The 25,459-nt window shown below is 50.2% G+C and overlaps 1 protein-coding gene and 1 non-coding gene across 2 annotated transcripts; one reads left to right on the forward strand and one right to left on the reverse strand.

The window, feature by feature from the left end:
- Positions 1-5,303: 5,303 nt before the first annotated feature.
- TRNAA-AGC (transfer RNA alanine (anticodon AGC)) lies at positions 5,304-5,375 on the forward strand. Its single transcript has one exon. It is a non-coding gene; the product is annotated as a tRNA-Ala (tRNA).
- Positions 5,376-11,758: 6,383 nt separating this feature from the next.
- Positions 11,759-20,170, reverse strand: CXCL14 (C-X-C motif chemokine ligand 14). The gene is made up of 4 exons (XM_019964954.2): positions 19,875-20,170; positions 19,595-19,700; positions 15,856-15,969; positions 11,759-12,936 (listed from the first exon to the last, which is right to left on the reverse strand). Exons 1-4 carry the CDS (start codon positions 19,936-19,938, stop codon positions 12,921-12,923), a joined length of 300 nt encoding a protein of 99 aa, XP_019820513.1. The 5' UTR covers positions 19,939-20,170; the 3' UTR covers positions 11,759-12,920.
- Positions 20,171-25,459: the final 5,289 nt, after the last annotated feature.

Here is a 25,459-nt window from a genome sequence, read left to right on the forward strand (position 1 = left end):
AAAGTGAAAAGTGAAAGTGAAGTCGCTCAGTCGTGTCCGACTCTTCACGACCCCATGGACTGCAGCCTACCAGGCTCCTCTGTCCATGGGATTTTCCAGGCAAGAGTACTGGAGTGGGGTGCCATTGCCTTCTCTGCCTGGAGTAAGGTGAGGGTATGCCTATGGCATTAGTGCTCAGTCCTGTAGACTCTTTGAGACCCCATGGACTGTAGCTCGCCAGGCTCCTCTGTCTATGGGATTATCCCAGAAAGCATGCTGAAGTGGGTTGCTGTTTCCTCCTCCAGGGGATCTTCCTGACCCAGAGATCAAACCTGAGTCTCCTGCATTTGCAGGCGGGTTCTTTACCACTGAGTCATCTGGGAAGCCCAAAGTGGATGCACTTTTAAAAGTAAATATTTCTTCATTGACTTCTCATCAATTTACCCATTTAGGTGAGGGTGGGTATCATAATATGTAACCCCTCAGGCTTTACAGGTTAGGGAAGGGGCTTCAAGAGTGGGATATTGTTACTGAGGAAGTGCTAAGGTAAACAGCATGCAAGTTGTGAAGTAACCACCAGATGGCACTTTCGATCTTTCACCTTCAGGCGGCAGCTGGACCCAGACCGCCTTCCTTGGGTCTTTCTTTAGATCTCTTAACCCGCAGAGAGTTGGTGCAAGCTCTGGAAGCTGGTGATGGACAGGGAAGCCTGACTGTGCTGCAGTCCATGGGGTCACAAAGAGTCGGACATGGCTGAATGACTGAACTGAACGTTCAGAGATATGTTCAGTGGAACTCCTGCTTGATAGGTTTCAGAAAAATTGAGGCCTTGCAGTTTGTAAGAAAAGGAACAAGCCTAGTGGGGGTTATATACCATGCGGGAGCGTGGAAAAGCAGTACAGAGTGGACGGACCTATGGATGGAACGGGCTCAAAACCTAGATGGTAGTTTGGCTCCAGTGGTGGTGGTTGGTTATTTTCTGTTAAGCTTCCTCTCTTTAGCCAGACTCCTCAGTACAAAATTCTGTGAGTTCCCTTAAGAATGTGTTTTATGAAAATGTCTGAGTTGGTCAGGAATTTGGCTATCCTCTCAAGAGTAGTGAGAGATCTCAAACCAGAGGCTTCCTGAACCTTCTCCCTCCCAGTGCACAGCCTGCTGCCTTGAGGAGGCCAGCTGTGCGATGGGGAGTGGGGGGCACACTGCAGGTGCCCACTGCCGGGCACAGGGGTGAACAAGGGCATGGGAGGACACAGGGCCGCTGCTTCCCATTTGCTTCCCCGTAACTCGGGTGAGTGAATGTTACAGTCTTAGGGCCAGCATGGTCCTGTGGGCTAGGGACCCAGAACTTTCTGGTCGTTTGGACAGACCTTATAACCTGGCGGCCAGCAGGGAAGAATAGAGGCTCGAAAAGAAGGACCTGAACTTCAGGGCTCCACTCTAAGAAGCGTTTTCTCACACACTAGCCCCCAGTGGCCACAGCGACCCTTCCCTTGTCTTCCCTCCCCCACTAGTCATAAAATACCTGCTCTGTGCCAGGCACTTGCTGGGGGCCGGGAATTCAGAGACAAAACCTATTCACTATTGTCAGAGATCCCACAGCCCAGTTGGGGAGATGGACATATGTAGAAAAACACCATTCAGTGTGGACATGCTGAGGGTGTAGCGCGATAGTGTGGTCAGACAGGACTGGGTTGAAATCCTGGGTTGGCTAGTTGGTAAGTGGATGTTAGGCAGGTGATGGAGTCTCTATCAGACTTTTCTTGTTTGTAAAGTAGGGATGATACTATAGACGTCAATGCCTATTTCATAGAGTTGGTGTGAAGAGTGATTGAGAATGTGTGTAAGGCACCTTGTCTTGAGCTTCAGACAGAAGGATATGCAGGTCTCATTGATTTTCTTATCTTGTATATGTCAAAGCCAAGAGGCAGAATGAACATACTGGGTGATAGAATGTGAGCCAGACTGTGCTTGAAGGTTTGGAGTGCTAGGGAAGAAATTGGTAAGACTTAATAATTAATTGGGACAGATGTAGAGTGGTGGGCTTGGGTTCAAAAGATCAGTTGCCCAAACTCAAGGATGGAATGCGGGTCTGTGTGGCCTGACACTCTGCTCCTGTATGAAGAGGCCTTGGGGACCATTTAAATGCCTGCTTAATGGATGTGATGGGGTCACTAGCACAGTTAACAAGGCTTAATAGAAATCTGATGTCCTGACAAAGGAAATGAGCCACCTCTGTATAGGAGACTGTTTGGGGAGTGGGGGTGTCCTGGATGGCTAAGGACCCAGAAGCCATTGTCTGGAATGACTGAGTGGACAGGCAGCTTTCACCTGGAGAGGGTCACATGTGTCACTGCCTTCCAAAAACATCAGGCGTTGGCACCTGAAAAAGGTATTGTGCTTCCTCTGTGTTGTCCCACAGGGGGACCTTAGGAGGCCTCATTTAGGTTTCTGATTTAAGGATGACTTTTAAAACTTTTTAGCTGACTTGGACTTTTCCAACATAGAGTGAGCTGCTTTATGAGTTGTGAGGTTCCTGTTACTAAAAACATTCAAGCAGCCTCTGGAGGCCCTATCTGGGATGACCTAAGGCAGGATTTATATAGGGTCCAAGACACCATAAGGATAACTTCAGAGGAATACAAGAATCTTCTGAAGTTGTTTACAAGGTTGTGCATTTCTTTGACGGAAAAAGAAATAGAGTATTCGTCAACTTTTCAAGGGCACCCAGTGTCCAAAGTGATAAGTTGCTCGGTCATGTCTGACTTTGTGACCCATGGACTATTCCTCTGTCCATGGAATTCTCCAGGCAAGAATACTGGAGTAGGTTGGCATTCCCTTCTCCAGGGGATCTTCCCAACCCAGTGATCGAACCTGGGTCTCCTGCATTGCAAACAGATTCTTTACCACTAAGCTACCAGGGAAGCCCCCATGTCCAAAAGCAGTTAAAAAATTCAGAAGTTCAAAGAAATTTGGATACAAGGTAGGACTAGATTCTAAGGTGTTTTCCTTCTGGAATTCAAGAGTCTTTGGATTGTTAAATATGTTCTTGTAACATGAAATTTTTGTTATTATTAGCTGTCATTTATTTGCTTGGTATGTGTCACATGAAATTTTACATATTCTATTTGAATAATCTCATCTAGTATTAAAAATAACTTTGAGATTAAGCACTACTATTATTTCTATTTTACAAGTGATGAAACTGAGGTATGGAAATTTGATCAAATTCTCAGAATGTTCAGGTTCCCTGGATAGATATGTGCCCCAAGTTTGGCCTTTTTATGTCTAATAGATATGATGTTAATCCAAGTAGGTCCACATAGGGTAGAAAACCACAGTGTTCCCTTGGAAATTTTTTTTTTTCAATAATACAACTATTTTATTAAACATATGAACGTACTGATTTTGTACAACACGCATTTCTTTCTCTCCTCTGCCCCAGGAAGCCAGCACTCTAGAACCCCATGTTTATAAAAACACACTTTGGCAGCTACTATGACAAGGTGAAAAAAGTGCAATTCTGAAAGTGACAACACATAACCAAAGTGGGGAACAGAAAAGGCAGAGCTGAGTGGGCCCAGGGCTGCTCATCTTCTCTCAAGAGGAAACAATTTAAGAATAGAAACTCTTGAGCATTATTTAAGCAGTACTGCCCAACTCTCTTGGTAGCATCTCTGTTTCAATTCCATTTATCTTGATGTTGTAACTAACTAATCTGTTACTTCTTTAAGAAATTCTGCCCTGGTTTATATCCTTTTCAGTGACCCATATCCCTTTGAGCTTCAAAAACACAGAAGTCGCTCAGTCATGTCTGACTCTTTGCGACCCCATGGATGGTAGCCCACCAGGGTCCTCGGTCCATGGGATTTTCCAGGCATGAATACTGGAGTGGGTTGCCGTTTCCTTCTCCGTCCCTTGGAAATTTTAAAGGCAGGATGATAATAATAACTACCATGTAGCGACTGCTTACTTTCTGTGTTGAGACTTTCATCTCATTCCGTTCTCATGGTAACCCTGTAAAGTTGAGACTGGGAGAAATTAAGAGGTTGGGAGAAATAAAGTAACTTGCTCATGGTTGCAGGAGAGAAGCCTGCATTCTCAGCTCTGCAGACATGGGGCATAAACACTGGGCTGGGGCCTGGGTGTCTTCTGTGTATCTATCCGATGAGGGATACTTTCAGTACATTTGGAGGGAAGTGCAGAAAATCCCTTAGCATCTGAGGTGAGTCAGCTCAGATAGAGTGGCAGGAGGTCATATCCTGAAACCTCAGAACAGGAAGCCAGCCCAAGGACTGAACATGGAGAGGACAACAATCAATAAACCTTAAGTGCCCAGGTGACCCTTCCTCTTTGCCCCCCATCCCCAGAGCTGCCTAGGCTCCAGGTGGCTTGGTGAGCCTGAGGCTCTAGCATGACCTGTGTCTTGGGATTCTGTCCTCTCTCCCACCCCAGCTCCTGCCAGGTTCAGGGAAGGAAGTGAGTCAATAGCCTTATGGTGGGAAAATACTTCAGACTTGCCCACAGCTAGCATTCAAAGGGGTCATGTGTTGTTTGGGACTGCCGTGAGGGGAAGAAGTTTGGGACTCCATAGTTTTCCCCAAGCTTCCTGATGCGCATCAGCCCTCCCCAGGCTCACTGGGGGAATAAGATGTCAAAGACCCATATCCCGTTACTACTTCTCTGAAGTAGCTAATCCCTCCCTTACAGGACATGCCAACTTAATTGTCAAGGAAAGCTATTCCTCAGTCCTCTGGGAAATACAGCTGCTTAACTGACTTTTGTTCTCCTGAAACCAGAATCTGATACTCTCATTGTCTGGGGAATACCATGTGGACAGACACACAGAGAGGGGGACAAGGATTTTGATTTGGGTCTTTATTCAACAGATGGGACTCCTCCAGTAAACAATCTATGGGCATCCACTCCAATCTTTGTCTGGCAAAAGAGGGAGGCCAGAGTGAAACAGGGAAGCCAGAAGATGGCCCAGGAAGATTCTCTAAAGTGCTTTGTGGGGTTTAAGGGTCACTATTACTTCCCAAAGGCCCATACTCACTCAGGTTGTCCAAGGAGAGAAATCATTTCTTAGACATCGCACAATCCCAAACCCTATGTACTCCCCCACTAGGCCCTGAAAGTGGGAGGATCATATAATTTATCAACCACACTAGAACTTTTTTAAGAGCATGGAAGGGAACCCTCTTCATAATTATACTGGGATGACTGTCCTAGACCTGGATTATCTCAGGAAACCAGGACATAGGGTCAACCTACTAGGAGTGTCCAAACCAAGATCTAACTGTGCTCAAGACCACTTGCCTAGACCTGGTGGTATAGCTCAGTGGTAGAGCACATGCTTAGCATGCATGAGACCCTGGGTTCAATCCCCAGTACTGCCATCTTCAGGCTTCCCTGATGGCTAAGATGGTAAAGAATCCACCTGCAATGCGGAAGACCTGGGTTTGATCCCTGGGTCGGGAAGAGCCCCTGGAAGAAGGCATGGCAACGCACTCTAGTATTCTTGCCTGGAGAGTCCCCACAGACAGAGGAGCCTGGTGGGCTACAGTCCATGGGATCCCAAAGAGTTGGACATGACTGAGGATCTAAGCGTAAGACTACTTGGCCACTCTGTGACTTTGGCCAAGTTACTCAGTTTCTCTTTGCCTGAAACTCTTCATCTGTAGAATGGACTAACTAACATAGAGTTTGTTGAGAAAGCACTCAAGTATTGGTGGTGGTGGTGGTTATTATTTTTATTAAACTTTATTGCCCTGCAGAGTATGGGAATCAGCCAGGCTGGTATCTTAGCAGCTGTAAAGGAATTGAGGGATATTCTTTCTGTCATCATTTTCTTGGTTTATAATACTTTTTGGCTTTACTAATGCAAATACTTAACTCTTGTCTGTCTTTTCGGGCCATTATTTCCAGAAGACAAAAGCCTTTGTAATGTAGAAATGATTCCTGTGCGAGGGCTGCTTTCAAAGACACAATGGGTTGAAAGAAAGAGCCTGTTGCTTCACCTTCCCTTTTGCTCCTGGGGGAATATCCTTGCATATTAGATGAGTGTCTCATCTGCATCTAATTAGACATCCTACTACTGTTCCCAGAATATCAGCTCTCTTCGTTGTGAAACAGGCTGTTTATTTTAAATCCAGTTCTGAATTAATTTTTTAAGTCAACATCTTGATGGTTTCAACTTGTTTCTGACCAAAACATTGAGTTGAATTTGATATCAGAGTCATTTTGCTTATTCCACGTATTTGGTACCTGTGTCTTCTGTCATGTCTGACACTCCTCCGTCCATGGAATTTCCTGGGCAAGAATATGGGAGTGGATTGCCATTTCCTCCTCCAGGGGATATTCCTAACCCAGGGATCGAACCGGAGTCTCCTGTGTCTCCTGCATTGGCAGGTGGATTCTTTACTGCTGTGCTGCCTGGTGGTGGTGGGAAAAATCTGTGACCGCTTCTACTTAGACTGAATTTGTGTCTATCAGAGGTGGGGCAGAGCAGCGATTCCACAGCTGTGGGACTCACTTTGCTTTGTCGGATGAGTGGGAGAAGCCCTAGGGGAGCATGTGGCTGTCGTATTCTGTTTCTGAAAGACGAAATGAGGCACACCCGAAGCGTATGGGGCTGTGCTGCTTGGCCATGTGGCCCAAGCTCAGTGGACGATGAATCTCTACTTAGTCAACAGTAGGTGAGGCCTGGGTGAGGGCACAGTATAGTCTCGTGGGCTGAGGTCGGCAGGAGCTCTAAGACAGCGTGTCCTCTTGGGGCAGAAGCCTATTCTGGAGCCCGACACAAGGGTTTAAATTCTCCGTCTACTGTCTACTAGCTTTGTGAACTTGGGCAATCTGTATTCACCTTGCTAAGCCTCCATTTCCTCATCTGTAAAGTGGAGCTAAAGGACAGACTCCCCCTCCCCCCTGCTGTGGTGGTTACCAGGATTGCATGGGATAAGGCTGCAAGGGTCTCACCACAGAGTCTGGCTCAGAGTAAGTAAGGACTGTACCAGTTCTATTGTCCCTGTCTCACACAGCCCCCCGGGAACTTGGAGAGCCCTTGGCGGAGGCTTGCTGGCTCTATGCTGCCTTCTGGTGTCATGAATTGTCATGGTCTGGTGTGGAGGAAGCTGGGAAGATGTTACCTTAACACATTATTATCAATATTTGTTTTTATTTATTTATTTGGCTGCACCAGGTCTTAATTGCAAAATGTGGGATCTAGTTCCCTGACCAGGGATGGAACCCAGCCCCCCTCCATCGTGTGTAGTCCTAACCACTGGGACCAGCGGGGAAGTCCCTTATGAGTAAAAAAATTGCTTTAGGTTTTATTGCTTCCTTAAGCACAAGCTGGAATCAAGATTGCTGGGAGAAATATCAATAACCATATGCAGATGACACCATCCTTATGGCAGAAAGTGAAGAGGAACTAAAAAGCCTCTTGATGAAAGTGAAAGTGGAGAGTGAAAAAGTTGGCTTAAAGCTCAACATTCAGAAAACTGAGATCATAGCATCTGGTCCCATCACTTCATGGGAAATAGATGGGGAAACAGTGGAAACAGTGTCAGACTTTATTTTTTGGGGCTCCAAAATCACTGCAGATGGTGACTGTAGCCATGAAATTAAAAGACGCTTCCTCCTTGGAAGGAAAGTTATGACCAACCTAGACAGCATATTAAAAAGCAGAGACATTACTTTGCCAACAAAGGTCCGTCTAGTCAAGGCTATGGTTTTTCCAGTGGTCATGTATGGATGTGAGAGTTGGACTGTAAAGAAAGCTGAGTGCCAAAGAATTGATGCTTTTGAACTGTGGTGTTGGAGAAGACTCTTGAGAATCCCTTGGACTGCAAGGAGATCCAACCAGTCCATCCTAAAGGAAACCAGTCCTGGGTGTTCATTGGAAGGACTGATGCTAAAGCTGAAACTCCAATACTTTGGCCACCTCATGCGAAGAGTTGAGTCATTAGAAAAGACCCTGATGCTGGGAGGGATTGGGGGCAGGAGGAGAAGGGGACGACAGAGGATGAGATGGCTGGATGGCATCACCCACTCAATGGACATGAGTTTGAGTGAACTCCGGGAGTTGGTGATGGACAGGGAGGCCTGGTGTGCTGCGATTCATGAGGTCGCAAAGAGTCGGACATGACTGAGCGACTGAACTGAACTGAACTGAATGACTTCCAAAATTATCTGTTCAACTTTTCAAAAACAGGAGCACAGGGGAGGGTTCTAAAAGTAGTATGGTGTCTTCTTCGTGTGGGAGAGTGAGCAGAAAACCTATGATGGGCTTCCTTGCCAGTGAGGTTAGGGAGGTCCCAGCCATGGTTCCCTGGCAGACCAGACATGAGGTGAAGAAGAGGGAGAGGAAGGGAGACGGATGAGCTGGAAGCAGAGGTTGGAGCTGTGCCTGGTTTCCCTGGATGTTCAACTGGGGCGTGGCTGGTATTCCTGAGGCCCCTGTGAATTCCCTCACATCTCTACTTCCTGCCCCAGAGCTCTGTTTCTGCTGGCCTGTCTCATCGCACATGGACACAGGAGTCATGGGCCACGTCAGGGACAGGATGCAATCAGGACTTCCTGCCGTTGCCTGAGAACAGCTTACTATTTGCCAGGAGCCTGCTCCAGATTGATAGGCCTTGGTCAGAGGGGGCCCCTTCTCTGAGACTGGGTGGGACACCTCTTTGGGGTGTCCCCAGAGCCTGCCATGTAGCCGTCTGGCTTAGTGTTAGACTGATAGGAAATTTCAGCAGCTTCTTTGTCTTCACTGTGGACCTGTTGTTTCTAGAGGGGTTGTCCCCAGCATCCAACAGTTGGTGACGCATAGCAAATACCTCATGATGGAGCAGTGGCTGGCTCGTGAATGAGGCAGTCTGCCCTTGAGGGTGACGGACAACACCTCACCAAGCTTTGGCTCCCCTCAGTGCTCAGCAGAGGGCTTTGCTTGCAGTGGTGTCTCCGTGAGTGAGTGCAGGATGCACGTTCTCAGGGGACTCCCTAAAACTAAGATTAATTCCTGGTGTTTGAGTATGTCCTAAGAGCTATCATAGGTTCTGGGAGATTTTTACAAAGAGGTGTAAAACATAGTCCCTGGTGTCTAAGACTATGTCTTGTTAGCTGTTCAAGTTCAAATAAAGGCATTAAATTGTAGGAAAAGTCCTATAGTAACGCAGGACCCAAATGGGCCATCCAGATGGGTGTTAAAGTTGATACCCAAGTGGTAAGGCAGGTGCCATGGGCTTGTGGTGTGAGAGCTGCACAGAGCCCTGTGCTGGGGCTTCATGCTCTGCTGTTGCCATCTTGAAATTCTTCAAATTTGAACAGAGGGCCTTGCATCTTATTTTGTACCAGGCTTGCAGTTGTGTAGCTGGTCCCAACCCCAGTTATGTATCTGGTTCTGGCTGCAGGTCCAAGATGATCAGGAAAAGCTCCATGAGGGAGGTGTGGCTGGGTACAGATGAGCAGCAGAGCTGGGCTGGAGCTCTCCTAGGATGCGGTCGTCCTGGTGTCAGGTCTGGGCAGCACTGCGTACCTGCTCAGGACCTGCCTTTGGGAAGAGTGCGGAGTCCGGGACCTGGTGTTTGGATCCCGAAATATGCCCATGTGTGAGGAAGCAGTGTGGCTCTGGAGGTGGGGCCTGCAGGGGACCTGGTCTGCCTGTGGGCAGAGGAGCGTGTTCACACCTCCCCAGGGAGGCCCAGGAGAACCGCTTAGAAGGCAGCCTGGCTTTGCTTTGCCACACTAGAGTTACCCTCCTATCTGGAATGCAGTGGGTGGATGCTCATAAGGCTGCTGGGAAGCTCAGAGAAGAGAAACAATGAGAAGCAGTTCTGTAAGCGGGAAAAAGGGTGTTTTCCCTGGAGCCAAGCACAGTTCCTGGCACTGCGGGGCCCTGTTGATGTTTGGCAAAGTTTGGAACTGAGAGCCCGTTCTTAGTGGTCTAGCTAGTACCTGTCTGTTGTAGGACAGGGTCCAGGTCATCCACGAAGCATTCCCAACCTCTGTTCTCCAGGGGCACACAGTCCCTGCAGGGGATGAGATGTTTGCCCATAAGACCTCCGCTCCTTCCGCTGACACCCTGGGGCTTGAAGTCCAGCTCTCCTCACTCTTACTATCTGCGTTTCTCATGCAAATTGTGTCCCCTGTCTGGACACCTTCGACACAGCACTTCTGGGAGGGTAGAGAATGAGCAGCAGGGCCAATCCCTGGGCTAGTGCTTGACCTGCTGTTGGGGGCATTGTTACTGTTATTAAGAAGCCAGTCAGTGACTTGCAAGGTCAGAGAAGGGACAGGACTCATGGGCCAGCAGGGCTGGAGGAGGAGATGCTGGGATAAAGTAGAACCCTGAACTCGAGTCGGGAGATGAGTGTAGTGTGTCTAGAGTGAGTGGAGGGCAAAATTTGCAACTCAGGGATCGGCACCAAGAATCCTACACCCCCGGTCGTCATGCCGTCAGGTGGAGAGGCCTTTGCATTGGCAGGGCTGGGCTTGAGAAGGGTGGGATTTGGGGGAGACCAGGGAGGATCCTGCAGTCAAGTTTCTTATGGGGGCCCTGTTCTGGAGAGGCCCCACCCCAGCATGGTGTGCTGATCTGGGGTCAAGAGGTCTCAGAGCTCCTGGGAGAGAGGGGCTCGGCCTCTGCTCTCCCCCGCCCTCACACTGTGGCTCCCCTGTTCTGCCTGTTGGTGTCTCGGCTTCCCTGTCTAGTCTCCCTTCTTTCCCCATTAGGGAGGGAAAGCAGGACCACGCCAGGCATTCACGGTCACCCTGCCCAGCGTGGCCTTGGCCCACCCTGTCCCGTTTCTCTCAGCAAAGAGACTGCCAGCCATTGCAGTGGTGTGAGGGGTGATCCTGGGCAGCTTCTGTGACTTCTCTGGGCCTTAGTTTTGTCAGGCTCACACTTGGTGGGACTTGGTAGTGCCAGGAGATGACAGAAAGGAGGCAGAAGCGCCCTGCTGAGGAGGTGCTTGGGCAGGGTCCTTGCTGTGCGTCCTGGCAGAGCCGGGAAGCCATCCTCAGAGGTGGAGAGACATGGGTGCCTGGCTCCTGGTGAGGCAGACAGAAACTGCAGAGCCAGGCATGTTCCCTTGGGCAGTCCTGTGGAGAGTGGGGGTCCAGGTGGGCACAGAGGGGCCTGTTTCAAGGCCTGGCTGACTGGGATACGTGAAGTGCGGGGCCGTGGATGGTTTTTGCAGAACACAAAGTGGCCTGGTCTTGTGGATGTTAAAGGAGCTCACGTTTACCGAGTGAGTGTTCACCGTGCCCCAGCATCCTGAGTGCTTCCCCTGGATTGCCTCCTTCAGTTTCCAGAAGCTCCATGAGGTGTGTGCACACATCATCTCCATCCTGCCGGAGCAGAAAGGCACCTCCAACATCGCGCTGGCTGTGGCTCCCACACAGCCTGGTCCTGGAGCCCTGGAACCTCCAGGTGGGCACTTCTTGCCTTTGCCTGAGTCCCACTAGAATCCTGGGGCCCTGGGCCACAGGGCTCCTAACTGGTCCCCTTTCTGTTCCCTTCCCTAAGTGGGAACATTAAATTGACCCTACTTTTCTGTTCTGATGAACCTGGCCCAGGTGTGGGAGTCAGGCAGGGAAGAATCAACAGCCTTGAGACCTGGGTTTCTGTCTTCAGGACATTCCATAGCGGTGGCAGTGCTGACTGGTATCTGGGAAACACCAGTTTTCCTTCCCAGTACCTTTGTCCCTGTTTATTCAGGATGTAGTAAACATTTGATTGTCATCCTGCTTTAATTAAATAGAAAAAAAAGTCAGTACTCTAGAATTTTGGTACATTTCAAATATATTTTATTACTTTTCTTTTTGTCTTAGAAAGAATATCAAACCTGCATGCAATGCTAATGGTTCCTGACATTTACATAGCATATGACACCATAGAGCAATGCGGCATATAACGAAGGGGCCCATGTAGGGCTGGCCTTCCTAAGAGAATATTTACAAAGGGAAGGGCATGTGGTCATCTTAAAGAGGACTGCACCAGAAGACTGCACTGTTTAACACTGAAGGGTTACGTCGGGAATCACAGAGAGATTGCTTTAGTACTGCATATTCCATTGTCGAGAGGGAAAGAAACAGGCTTTGAAGGCTCTTGCTCGTCAACAGCACGTGTGTCTGTAGTTGTATATTGTGCATGTATTTGTGTAGATTTAAATTTGCTCCTAAGATTTTCACTGACAGTGTCAGTAACTTCAGGGGCTTTCAAAGCATTAAAGGTTGAAGCGGTGAATTTTTCACAAATGCTCACGTTAGAGAGAAGACCCAACCCCTTCCTTAAGGACCATCTATCTGCTTCACCATCTGAGGATCTTGGAAATGTTTTCAAGGATGTGTAAAAATTAACCGCAGGGATGAAGCATATTTCTCTGACAGCCAAACTTGAGTTCGTCAAAGAGCAGATGCAGAGAAATCTGGTCTGGCTTGCCCTGTGACTGGGGCCGCTGCCGAATCCCCCCAAGGCTGTGACCGGCTATGAGCCCAGGAGAGCTCGTGGCCCCTGTGCCGAGGCGCCAGGACTTCTGAGCGGAAGCTTCCTGCACTAGGAAGGGAGCGATGCTGTTATGAAATGTCTCAACCAAGTTCCCTGTTCCTCCCAGGCGGTTATAAAGCTCAGATGTACAGTGATGTCTGGACAAAAAAAAAAAGCATTTTTTTTTTTTTAATACAAAGGAAAGGCATGAGTTTCCCCACTTTTCAGTAAAAAGCGGCTTGTGATGAAATCTGGAGCGCGAGAGAAGGATCTCACATCTGGAAGCCTTTTGCACACAGCTATAAAATGTAAAAACTGACCCTCGGTAAAAAGTGCTTTGTAACAATATTTAATTTGTGTCTTATGCCTGTGAGAAAGAAAGGGTTTGTTTTTTGAATCTGCAAAGTCCTTTGCTTGTTTCCCAACCGGTGTGAAGTTTTCCCATCAGGGATTTTTCACCCTATTCTTCGTAGACCCTGGGAAGAGAAAACACCCACGTCAGTGGCTCAGGACATGAGGCAGGTAACACGCAGGCTGGTGTCTGAGCTGCTCTGTTCCTGGCCTGGGGAGTGCCTCTCCCAGGACCGCAGGAGCCGGGGAGGAGCAGGGACATCACAGAGGAGGCCCTCACATGGCCATGAAAGCTCCCCTGAACCCGGCTTTGACCTTTCTAAACAGCCTCCACCTCTGCAGTTTCTTTTTATCCTCAAAGCTCTAGGAAGCAAACCATCCTGGTGTATGAGGAGACCAGGCACAGGAGACTTAAAGTCAGCCTGATGCACACAGAATGTCAGTGGTGGGAATGACATCTGTCTCCAGTGTGGATGCGGAGGGGAGCGGACAGGGGCACCCCCGCCCCCCATTTAGGCTTATATCTTTGTGTTTTGTCAATCATACGTGTCCTCCAGGAAAAAAAAAATCCCACTTCTAGCAGGCAGTGCCTCAGACCCAAGGATGGTTGGCAGGGCTGCAGCTGTCACCAAGGCCAGGGGTGCCAGGTCACTTCCTCTAGCAGTTACCAGGCCTGCGAGCGCTCCCGAGCTGCCTTTTCCCCTCACCTCCCCAGCCAGCTCTGTTTATGTCCTTAAATTCCTTCCCTCCTGCCTCATGGCTGCCTGCCGTGGGGCCACATGTCACATTCAGAGAGTCCATCACTCCCTCTGCCTTGGTTCTGATTTCTGAGTAATTATGCACTGAAATCAAATGCCTTATGCTTCCGCTTCTGGTGGCAGTGAAGGCTCTGGGCTCTGAGCTTCTGGGAGCTCTCTAGTCTTGCCCATAGCCTGGGTTGGCTGCTGCCTTACCCTGCCTCTGTTCAAGGTTCAGCATTCTCCTCTCTCTGCAAAGATGACTTCAAGATAGTTCCTTTATTGGGACTTTCCTGGCAGTCCAGTGGTTAAAATTATGCATTCCAATGCAAGGGATGCAGGTATGATCCCTGATGGGGGAACTAAGATTCCACATGCAGTGCGGTGTGGCCAAGAAAAAAAAGTAGTTCCTTTGTCTCCACGGAGACATTTTCAACCTTTATAGAGGAAGGGGAGGTGAGGAGGACAAGGAAATGCCCACATCCTTTTCCAGGACACCTCGACATTCTAGGAAGGAGGGCATGTGGTGCTAAGTCACTTCAGCCGTGTCCGACTCTTTGTGACCTCATGGACTGTAGCCCACCAGACTCCTCTGTCCATGGGATTCTCCAGGCAAGACTGCTGGAGTGGGTTGCCATGCCCTCTTCTAGGGGATCTTCCCGACCCAGGGATTGTACCCACGTCTCTTGTGTCTCCTGCATTGGTGGGCAGGTTTTTTTTGCCATTAGTGCCCCATGGGAAGTTAGGAAGGAGGGATGAACTCCTTTTGTAAGAAAGTGATAGGAGGCCTGGGAGCAGAGGTGCCCTTATGCTCTCATCCATGGAATCTGCAGGAACAAAAAAAGCAGGGTTGCATGGGCCAGACCTGCCCCTTTTCCTCAAAGCCCAGGTGGAGAGGTAGGGGACAAAGTGCACAAAAGCCTGAATCTCCCAGCAACCTGACGAAGACTTGCCAGCGCTTCTGCGAACTGGCCCTGCAGTAGCCTCGTTCCACTTTTGATGACACAGGGCCCGGAGGGTGACTGGACGGGACTGGACAGGACATGTCCTGCGTGTGTCATGTGAGCTGCCTGCCCTGACCAGAAAAAGGGCTTCATTCTCATCAGATTTTATAGAAAATCATCTCTCGCTCTCATCACTTTCTATTTCAAGCAACTGCAGATGAGGCAGTTTTGGAGCAGCACAAAAGGCCCAGGTACTGGGGATGGGCCCAAGCGTCAGCTACTGGAGAGCTGGTCATGGGCAGAGCTTAGGCTGGAAGGGCCTGCTGGTAGGTGGAAGTTGGGTGGGAGGGCGGGGCTGGCACTGCTGTAGGAGGTCACCTTCCGGTGACACCAGGAGACCTAGCTCCCTGACTTGTGCTCCCAGGCGAGTCACTCCCCACCCGCATTGAGCTCCCCTGTGGGATGAGGTGCAGGCCCCAGCTCCTGAGGAACTCACCTGTGTGTGTGTGTGTGTGCATGCACGTGTGTACATGTGTGTGCACGCTTCCTAATCATGCTCTGCGAACACAGTGTAAACAGTCTCTGAGTGTGTGAGAGGCAGGTCTGCTCCAGGACAGGCTCACCTTTAGGAAGCACAGGGGAGCCAGGAACTTGTCTGCCCTTTGAGGACAGACATGGGACCTGAGGCGATCAGAGCCAGGAAGATCTGACTCGGAAAGCTCTTTTCTGAAAATGGGGAAACAGCCCGAAGAGGGCAGACATCTGTTTCAGGGCTCTGGTCAGCTGGCCGTTGCTGCCCCTTAGGGTAAGAGTGGCTCTGATTCTAAAGGGTCAAGCCCAAGGTCCTTCCCTGCACCTGCCGCAGAAGGAGTTTATCAGGTTTCTGGGCAGCAGAGGGGCATGGGGCACCTTGAGGGAAGATGGTGTGGTTGGCAAGGAGTTATCCTCATCATCTTGTGGTTGTAGCCAGTTTTAGAGTTAATGAACCTTAAGCAATTGTGTTTCACCAAACCACACAAATCACCGAGAGATCCACGCCAGGTGTTCATCCAGCCGTTCGACCAGGGGAAACTAGGGGTCAGAAAACTTAAGTTACCTAAATAAGGAGAGGAATTAAGACTATCACAAACTTTAGTTCACTAAAGAACTTTCGATGCTTACAGCTGTCCAAGAGAGCAGTAAGTATAGCACTAAGTGGTGAGTTCCTTGTCCCTGGGAGTACGTAAGCAGCATCTGGGTATCTGCTTACTGTGACAACTGTGGTGGGCATTCATGCCTTAGAAAGGCTAGATGACCTCGAGGGAGTCGAGGATCTGGCTTTGGTAGGATGGTGGGAAGGAAGGTGAGGGGTGGTGGGCCATACCTGCGCTTCTCGTTCCAGGCGTTGTACCATTTGATGAACCGCTTGGTGCTCTGCAGCTTGGGGTGCAGGCAGTGCTCCTGACCCCGGTACCTGGACATGCTCTTGGTGGTGATGCTGAAATGGAGGAAGGTGAGGTGGAGGATTGAGAAGCCAGAATGACAGCCCCTCCGTGTGGCTCCCGGTCAGGACACTGAGAGACTGTGGCCTCCTTTCAAAGCGCCCTACCCATATGTGCCCTCCCTGGTTCCTTCATAAAAGTTTCTGGTTGTCCCCTTAATCTCTGACTCCACATTCAGGTCTAGCCTTGTACAGAGTGATGGGCTGTCACTTTTTCTGCTGGAGCCCCCAGAGTCTGGGAGAGTCCCTCCCCACCCCCCACAGCACTCATGCCTCCCTTAGGGAACAGATGTCAGGGGACCCTTCCAGCTTCTCCAAACCTGGGATGGAGACGTGGAAAGAGCTAACGCCAGCATGGTATATGTGCCAAGACCTCATTCCTTGGATTTGAGGCACTCCATGGCTGGGCTTGAATGTGCTGTGGTCTCTGTCTGATCTTCTAAACCCTAGTTCCCTGGATCCTCTGCAGATTGTTCTGGGGCTGGGCATTTGTTGACCTTGAAGCTGTCTTGTTGGCCTTGAAGCCCATTCTGACTCCTGAGTGTGAAGTCCCAGTTATCTCACCCTTGGGAAGGAAAATAAGACTGCCCTTCAGGTCTCTATCCACCAGTGTCCCAACACCAGTGGAGATCTAGCCACATGGTAGAGAAGCAGGTGGCTTTGTACAGAGTGTAGAGCCTGGGTTTGCATTCCAGATCTATCTCTGGGAGCCTCTTTGAACCCAGTTTGCTCATCCATAACATGGGTATAATGATAGGACCTACCTCTTAGGGTTATTGAGATGGTTAAAGATATAATCTATGTAAATTGCCTAGCACCATGAACAGTTACTGTTATTAGCCATTGTCATGGAAGACAGGATGGCCAAGGAGAAGCCTTGTGAGGTCCAGGCTGGGAGCGGGGGAGGGCAGGAGAGGCTGCTGCCCAGAACTGCTGTGTCCTTCTCGGCCAGGACTGGGCCAGGGTGGCAGGAGCTCAGGTAAGGAGGAAGGATGGTGTTCAAGAATGAGGGCCCAGCTAGTGGACATGGGAGAAGGGAAGGCAAGGCAAGAGGTGAGGATGCCATTCCCTGGGAGGTCGCACGCAGGAGGGAGGCATGCTGGGTGCTGGGGTGCAGGCTGAGGGGGCAGAGAGAGCTGGTTGGAGGATGGGGTGGGAGGAGTGGCAAGGGAGGGAGTGCAGTCCGCTAGCACTCTGTGGGTTCCTAACTGAAGTGTTAGGGTGCCCGGGCCAGGTTCTAGAAAGGATCAGGGTTGCCATGAACTCTAGGTCTGCCAGTTGACCAGGAGAGGAAATCGAATTGTGATACCGCAGTGGGGACAGAGTATTTATGGGCAGCCTGTTCTCTTCCCTTCCCTGTGCTCTGAGTTTCCAGGGCCCTCACCATGGCCTCAGCCTCCCAGGGCAGGGACAGGCCTTGTGCTAATGCCAGGTGGCTGGGTTCTGCCTTCGCCAGCCCTCTCTATGAGACCTGGGACTGCCTGGGTCCCTTGTGCCAGATCTCAAGCATGGGGCACTGCTGTGGAGTGGAGTCCAATTCCCTCCCCCGTAGTACCTGGTCGCTCCACAGAAATTTAGCCTGTGTGTTGCTCTCTGCCTACAATGCTGCTTTTGCACTTGGAATAAAAGGCTGTGGCCAAGCCAGATAAAAACCCCCTCCTCAGTTAGGTCAGTGTGCAGGCTGAGGATCCCACATCCTGAAGATTGGGGCAGCAGGGGAGGACCCCACGGAGCTCAAATGCTCAGTTATAACACGGGGACTTGGAAACTTAGTTGTGGGGTGAAGACATGAGGATTTCTGCCCCCAGCAATTATGCAGAAATTCTGGGCCCTGTGTCCCTGTCCTTAGCCATTCTGGGATACTGAGGGTTTCAGTAAGAGCTCAGGGGGTACGTGAAACAGATTGCCCTTTCTAGATTCTTGACTCTCCTGGATCCTTCTGAGTGCAAGGACTCCCACTTGCAAAGCAGGCTGCACCCTGAGCCTCATCAGAGATGTCTAGGTGACACAGGGTGAGCTGGAAAACTTTCTTTAGTTCCGCTTTGGGGCTAAAAACCTGCTTTGGCCAAAAATGCTGGTCCCTCGTGCAGTCTGAAGAGCTCTAGGAGCTTAAGAAGGGAGAAGACCTCCAGCTCTTCAGGGACCGGGGTTGGGTCCTGGGTGTGAAGTGGAGGTTTAGAAGAGGGTGTGTGCAGGGGTGTCCTGAGACCCCTGCAAGTTTTCACAAGGCTACATAAAGCCTTCTCACACACTTGCCTGCTGTCAGTTTCCTTTCTATCCTGAAAAGTGTAGCCACGAAAAAGAGCAAGCCTGTTGACGGCAGGTTCTGTCCTTTGGAGATGTCACTACATCTCATATCCTATTCCATTTCTCCTGTGAGGACTCAGTAGCTCAGCTTGGTGTGTGGGGCATCCTTCAGCACTGAGAGGAATGCAGAGTTAACTTGCCATGTCCCTGTCATTTTCAGCCTGAGAGAGCTGAAAACCCTGAGGGGCTTGTAGCTCTTCCCTCAACTGTGTGACCTCTGGCCCCCTACCCTTTTCTGGTAGTTTTTCTGGACCTTGGTCTGCAAGGTAAGGGGCGGGGACAGGAATCACTTTAGGTACCCAGGAAAGAAGGCAGAGGGATTCAGCTCAGGCCCAGTATTTTCTGAACTTCCCTAACTTCAGCGCCACTGTGCAGCCCCCAGGTGGCAGTGGGAGGGGTCGGGGGGTGGGTGGGAGCTGCCGTGCAGACACTGTGTGGAGGCCTTTGGGCCAGCAGGGCCAGAGAATGGAAGGCACTTGCCCAGACTGAGAATAAAGTGTGTCCTGTTTCTGGGGGAGGGGAAGAGGGGCCAATGGTCCGTGGCAGATATTTGGTAGCGGGTTTGCCAAGGGCTCCCTTCCTGGCCAAGAGCGTATTGATGGGGAAACAGTGGTGCTGGCCTCAAGTGGTTAATTGGGAAGGCAGAGGAGCAAGGAAACTCAGTGTTCTCTTGCTCTGCCCCACTTTTTAAAATATTCTCTGCATCCCCACCAAGCAGTGCTCCAGCCTCATGGCATGTTAACCCCAGCAGAGCCCTTTCCACAGGAACCCGCAGAAGTCCAGCTGGTGTTGGAAGACTGAGGAATCGCTGGAAGCCAAAAACCAGATGGCCATAGTCCCCCATCCAGAAAAAGGCCCTGAAAGGAGGTTCCTAGGACTTCAGACAATGTTTTAATCTTCTCCCCAGTAACAGGAAGGCAGCACGCCTCAGTTTGGGTTCAAGTTTACTAGTTCTGGGTGTATTTTGAGTGACTTCAATCTGGTTGTTCTAAGTTGGCACAGGGAAACCATTTAACCCTGGATTGTCCTAGAAAGGTGGACTGTGCCACACCTAGGCTATGGCTATCCGTCACCTAGCAAGGGTGAACTCAGGGGAGAGGCTGTTTCCGGAGCACAGTACTGTGACCCTTTTTTCAAACTCTTCCAGACTGCCGTGCCAGCGTCCTAAGGACTCGCTGGGCAATTGCAAAGGCTCGCCAAGGCCTTGACAAAGGCTGAGAGAAAGGTTTGTTAGGCTGACCCAGCCCCAAGTTGTGCCCCAGCACCGGGTTTAAGAGCAGCGCGCACAGGCTCACGGCGAAGAGCGAGAACTCACATAACCATCTTCTCCTCGCAGTGCGGGTACTTTGGCTTCATTTCCAGCTTCTTCACGTCGCTGTAGCGGATCTTGGGTCCCTTTCGGGAGCACTTGCATTTGGACCCTGAAAGAGAGATCGCGCGGGGGATCGCTCAGTTGCGCGCGGGGTCTCCGTCGCAACTCTGACCACCCTAGATGCCCGCCCAGACCCTCCGGGATCCCGGGACGCTTAGCACTTGGCGCCGGGGGTTCCCCAGGACGGGCCGGGCAGGCGCCCAGGGACCTCCCAGGAACTCACCGTCCACGCGCGCGGCACACAGCGCCAGGAGCAGCAGGAGCAGCGCGGCGGTCAGGAGCCTCATGCTGGCCGAGAGGCGCGGCGCGAGCAGGTTTTCGGGGAGGGCGCCCGCGCGTCCGTGTGCTGTGCTCGGCTCTTTCTGCCCGGAGCGCGCCTCCCGGCTCCGCTCACTCCCGCTGCGCCCGTCGGTGGGAGCTTCGGGGCTGTGGCAGCGCGCTGCGCTGTGCGCTCGGCTCTGGGCTCTCTCCACAGCCTCCCTCCGCCCGCCCAGGCCTCTTTTAAATCCGCTCCTGCCCTCACTGCGAGCGAGCTCATTAATATGCAGAACCACTCGGTGACTCACTGAGATTTCTCAACGCGGCGGGGGGAGGAGACCTTCCCCGCCCGCCGCCCGCCCCGGACCGCGATCGCAGCAGCGCACACTCGGAGCCACGCGCGCACTCGCTCCTCCAAAGCTCACATCCGCTACCCTTTCGCTGTCACACGCTCTCTCCTTCACACGCTTGCACACGCAGGGTCTGGCAAGCACACAGAGCCAGTGCCCGGCGCCACTTGACGGTGGAGAGAGGCTGCCTAAGGGCACGCTCTTCTGATTCACAAGGTTCCCTCTGGCCTGCTGTCGTGAGCCGCGAGGGGAGACCCAGGCCCGAGGCCCAGATTTTCTGAGACCTGAAAGGGATTTGGGGCAGTGCCAGGTGTGAATGCCAGCAGGCCTGACTCTAGGGCGTGAGCTGCCTCTATTGGGCCAGCAGCCCTCGTGGCCAGAGCACAGGCCAGGTTTGGAGAGTGGTCACGGGAAGGATGTACAGCAGCGCAGCCGTGTCCTGTGATCCTGGAACTGGCTCAAAGAACGTGTGTGAGACGCTTGGTTACTCTGAAAGGAAGGCTTCCAAAAGTATGTGGTCCCACAGGCCATCACAGGTTCCACTGTCACATCATTCTCAAAACTTAGGTGGTGGCTGGGCAGGGAGACATGACAGTGATAACCATCTGGATGAAGTCCATGCCATGGACATTGTGCCAGGATGTATGGTGTAGTGTGGACCCAGGCATGATGACAGAAATTCCAGCTCCATGAGTTACCAGTGGTGACTTAACCACTCTAAGCCACTCTCATTGTCTATAGGGTGGGAGGAGTCACAGTGCAGCTGTGAGAATTCCGTAAGATCAGAGGTGAAAAGTGTTTGAGTACCTGACCAGCAGTTAGTGCCCAGGAAATGTTACCTACTGGCATCATTATTTTATGTGTATCTATGATATATTATGTATACTTATATATAGTATATATGTGTGTATATACATGTGTATATGCGTGTCTATGTGCTGTGCTGTAAGTCACTTCAGTCGTGTTGATGTGTGTCTATGTGTGTCTATATATATGTGTATATATATACACGCACATAAAATTCCATTTTTTTTTACAAGTTTCTTTCGAAGTTGGTATTTTAATTTCCTTACTTGATGGGTATTATTGGAACAGGCTCAGAGAGAAGGGCTTCCCAGGTGGCGCTAGTGGTAAAGAACCCACCTGCCAATTTAGAAGATATAAGATATGAAGTTTCAGTCCCTGAGTCGAAAAGATTCCCTGGAGGAGGGAATGACAACCCACTGCAGTATTCTTGCCTGGAGAATCCCATGGACAGAGGAGCCTGGTGGGATATGGTCCGTGGGGTCACAAAGAGTTGGACACGACTGAAGCACCTGAATACCCACACAGAGAGAAGAAATGACTTCCTAAGATCACATAGCCAGGAAGCAGGTGGGGCCAGGAGGGGCCCTGGTGGTGTGGCTGCAGATCTGGGGCTCCTGTCCCTGGGCCATTTGGCTTCCTTCAGGCCTGTGTGCCCTTCACTTGGTGAAGCATTTCCTTGAAAGACCCGGCAACAGAAGACAGAGTGTCTCAGACTCCGAGGGTCCTTGGACTTGGCTTCCAGACCAGAGCTGGAGCCAGGGCAGAAGCTGCCAGGCTCTGGCAGCTCTCACAGCTCTGTGCTGTCAGTTCAGCAGCTCCCTGGGGGCTCAAGTGCCAGAGAGGATCCTGGGGGGATGGGATGAACAGGCTGCTGAGGGCTAGGGTGGGAAGAGGCTCTGCCGTCTCTTCCTCCTGAGAGAGCCTTGGCTGCCTGGTGGGGAAGCTGAGCCGTGAAGAGCCAGCAGAGCCTGTGAATGGGCTTCAGGCCATGTCCTGAATCCTATGCAAGCAGTGGTCTCTATACTTAAAGCAAGGCCAACTGATGGGTTTATGCAGAGGATAAGTGCAAGGGAGTGATTTTTGTCATTTATGTTAATTTTTAAAAAATTTAAATAATACAAAATTAGCATGTTTGTTACGGAAAAATCAGAAAACACAAGCCTAAGAAAACATAAAAAATACACACATAATTCCATCCACTCAGCAATCAACACCAAGATGCTACAGTGTTATCTTTGCAAACCCTTCTGTTTTGCTTACCATGCATGTGCATCAGTGGGATCAGCTTGCATGTCCTATATAATAACTGGCTTGTTTTACCTATCATTACATCATCAGCATTGTCCCATGTGACTGGTCTTGCTTCTACAATATCTCTTTTAATGGTATTGTTTGAGGCCATATAGTATAATGGCTAAGAGCTTGGAGTCTGGAGTCAGACTGCCTGGGTGTGAGTCCTAGCTACTAGCTGTGTGACCTTGACTTGTAACCAAACCTTTTTGGGTACTGATTCTCTCATCTGTGAGATGGGAATGATAAGGGTACCTACAGCTTGATAAGAATTAAATGAGATGGTGCATGTAAAGCTTTTAAGGGGGTCTTTTGCACAAACTAAATGCTTAATAAGTGATGATTATTAGTATTTTGGATGCAGTATGTCCCATTGTATGGGTGCACCGTAACTATTTTAATTACTTGCTCTCTGCTGGACATTTGGGTTATTTTGAATGATATACTTTTATAAGCAGAGCTGTATGACAAATATACTTGTAGCTCAGTTTTGCCATAGCCTTTTAAAACTTGAATCATATCTCAGAAATATAATCACTAGGCCTTGGGGCATGCCCATTTTAAGGCTTTTACTGCAAATTGCCCTCCAAAAATATAGTACTTTTTTATTCTCCAAAGGGAATTTCTTTAATACATGACTTTTGCAGAGCCTCTGAAATATATATATATATTTAACAAAATTATTTTTATCATATTTATTTCAAGAATATGCTGATTAATTAAGTGGGATCTAACAGCACTAGGGACCATGGGCATTGTGCTGTAATAGGAGGAAGTAGTTGACCCTAAAAATAGGGACCACATTTCTCCAACTTTCTGGACCAGATCAGAGGTCAGACATTCCAGTGTTTTGTCCCCAGGTTTAAGCCTTAGTCTGTGCATGCTCATTTTTGGTTTGCAAAATATAGCCATTGTATCTTTGCAAATAGGGCTCATCCCTGTTTATGTGAGCAATTCTGGGACTGTGGGTCCAGGGAAGGACAGGGGCCCCTGCTGCTGGTGGGTCTGTGGGTGAAGCTGCTCAGCTGGGAGAAGGAAGAGGGGTTTGACCCTAACTTCAGGGCACAGAGTTTTTACCAAGCTCAAGTGGGAAATCTTTGAGTAGGTGGAGGTTCAAATGGGTGAGGTACTTCTTTGTATGTACAATGGCATCACATGACTTGAGGAGATCCTAGGCATACAGTGAAGGACTCACACATGCCCTGCTCTCTGGAGCTCAGTCTAGTGGGTATGTGTGTGTGCACGTGTGTGTGTGTGACAATGCCACAGCTATTTACAGTCATGCTGGGTTCTATAGAAGAGGCAGACGAAAAGGAAGAAGCAGAAGCAAGGAGCCATCCCTTGAGGAAGTGGAAAATGGGCTGAGACTGGGGATCTGCCCCAGGGTCTTGATGTGATCATATCCATTGAGCATACACTGCACGCCAGGCTCCCTGCATGGTGCTGGGGATTTAAGATGAGCAGAGGCAAGGACTTCCCTGGTGGTTCAGTGGCTAAGACTCTGCGCTCCCAGTATAGGGGACCTGAGTTCAATCCCTGGTCAGAGAACTAGATCCCATGTGTCACAGCTAAGAGCTCGCATGCCGCAACTAGAGATCCTGTGTGCTGCAGCCAAGACCTGGTGCCGCCAAATGACAAAAATGTGTGAGGATGAGTGAGGCAGATGTGCCCCTGACCCCAAGGAGCAAAGAGTCTAGTGGAGAAGAAAGACATTAATCAAGTGACCACAGACACACATGAGATTACCTCAGAGCTAGGTGCAATAAAGGGAAGCTGGTATTATGACCTGACCGGGGAAGTGCCCATTGGGTTGGCATTTGAAGGATGAGAAGGAGTTAACCAGGTGACAGTGGGAGGGAGGCCACTCCTGCCCCTTTCCAGTCCCTGCTCCTCACACAGTGATCTTCAGGAGGACCCCTTGCTTAAAGCCCTTCTGTTCCTGAGCTCACCCAGAGCCCCACTCAAATCCCCAGCAGGTCTCTATGGGGTCTCGTGACCAGCATCCACCACACTGCCTTGTCTTACCCCTCACATGTGTCCACCCTGTCCCCGTCTCAGCAGCTTTGCACCTGCTGGCCCCTCTGCCCAACCTGCTCTTCCCCAGTCAGATGTGGGCAGCTGGCCCTCTTCTTACCGAAGCCTCAGCTCGAATATTCACTCTTCAGACCCCATTGCACTGGCATCCCCAGCCCTCTCCCTCCCAGCAGTCACTCTCTGTGCCATTGACCTATGTTACTTTTTATATCGTATGGACAACAAGTTCATGTTACACTTTTTTTTTTAAAGATTTATTTATTTATGGTGTTTTTAAAAGATTTATTTATTTATGGGTTTTCATTGTGGGCTTTCTCTAGTGGTGAGTGGGGGCTGCTCTTCGTTGTGGTGGTGGGGTTTTTCTTGTTTTGGAGCATGGGCTCTGGGCGTGGGCTGGGCTCCAGTAACTGTGGCACATGGGCTTGGTTGCTCTGAGGCATATAGGATCTTCCTGGACCGGGGATCGAACCTGTGTCCCTGTATTGGCAGGTGGATTCTTAACCGTCAGACTACCAGGGAAGCCCTCGCATTGCACTGTTGTCATGTTTGTTCTGGAGTATATCGTGGTCATCCTCTGATTTCCTGGTTCTGTGACGGTAGGTACTGGATCTGTCTTACTCGTCCTTTGTGCCCGCAGCAGTGTGTGGCACGTAGTAGCGGCTTATTCCGTACCTTCTGAGTAAATTTAAGAAGCATGTTTCAGGCAAAAGCCCAGAGATGTGAGAGAGCACTGCTGAGTTCAGGCTGTGTAGACTATAAGGTCATGGGTGTGTGTGTGCACACATGCATGTGTGAGTGTGTGTGTAGGGGGTGGTTAAGGGTGCCCATTGGTAATGCCATATTTCCAGGCAAACCAGTTCTTCCCCAGGGCATTGGCTTTAGAAAAAAGACCTTGGGGAGGAGAAGGAGGTGAGTGAGCAGTAGTGTGGTTTTCTAGGAAACCCCACAGGTATCTGGGCACTGGCCTCCTGAAAGGGTTAAAGGCTAGGCAGGTCTCGCTAGGGAGGCCAGAGCTCCCCAAGCCACAGGAGGAGACAAAGGTACTTTTTTTTTTCAGCATTCCTTTATT

Source organism: Bos indicus, chromosome 7 (genome assembly GCF_029378745.1).
Source record: "Bos indicus isolate NIAB-ARS_2022 breed Sahiwal x Tharparkar chromosome 7, NIAB-ARS_B.indTharparkar_mat_pri_1.0, whole genome shotgun sequence".
Taxonomy (NCBI): domain Eukaryota; kingdom Metazoa; phylum Chordata; class Mammalia; order Artiodactyla; family Bovidae; genus Bos; species Bos indicus.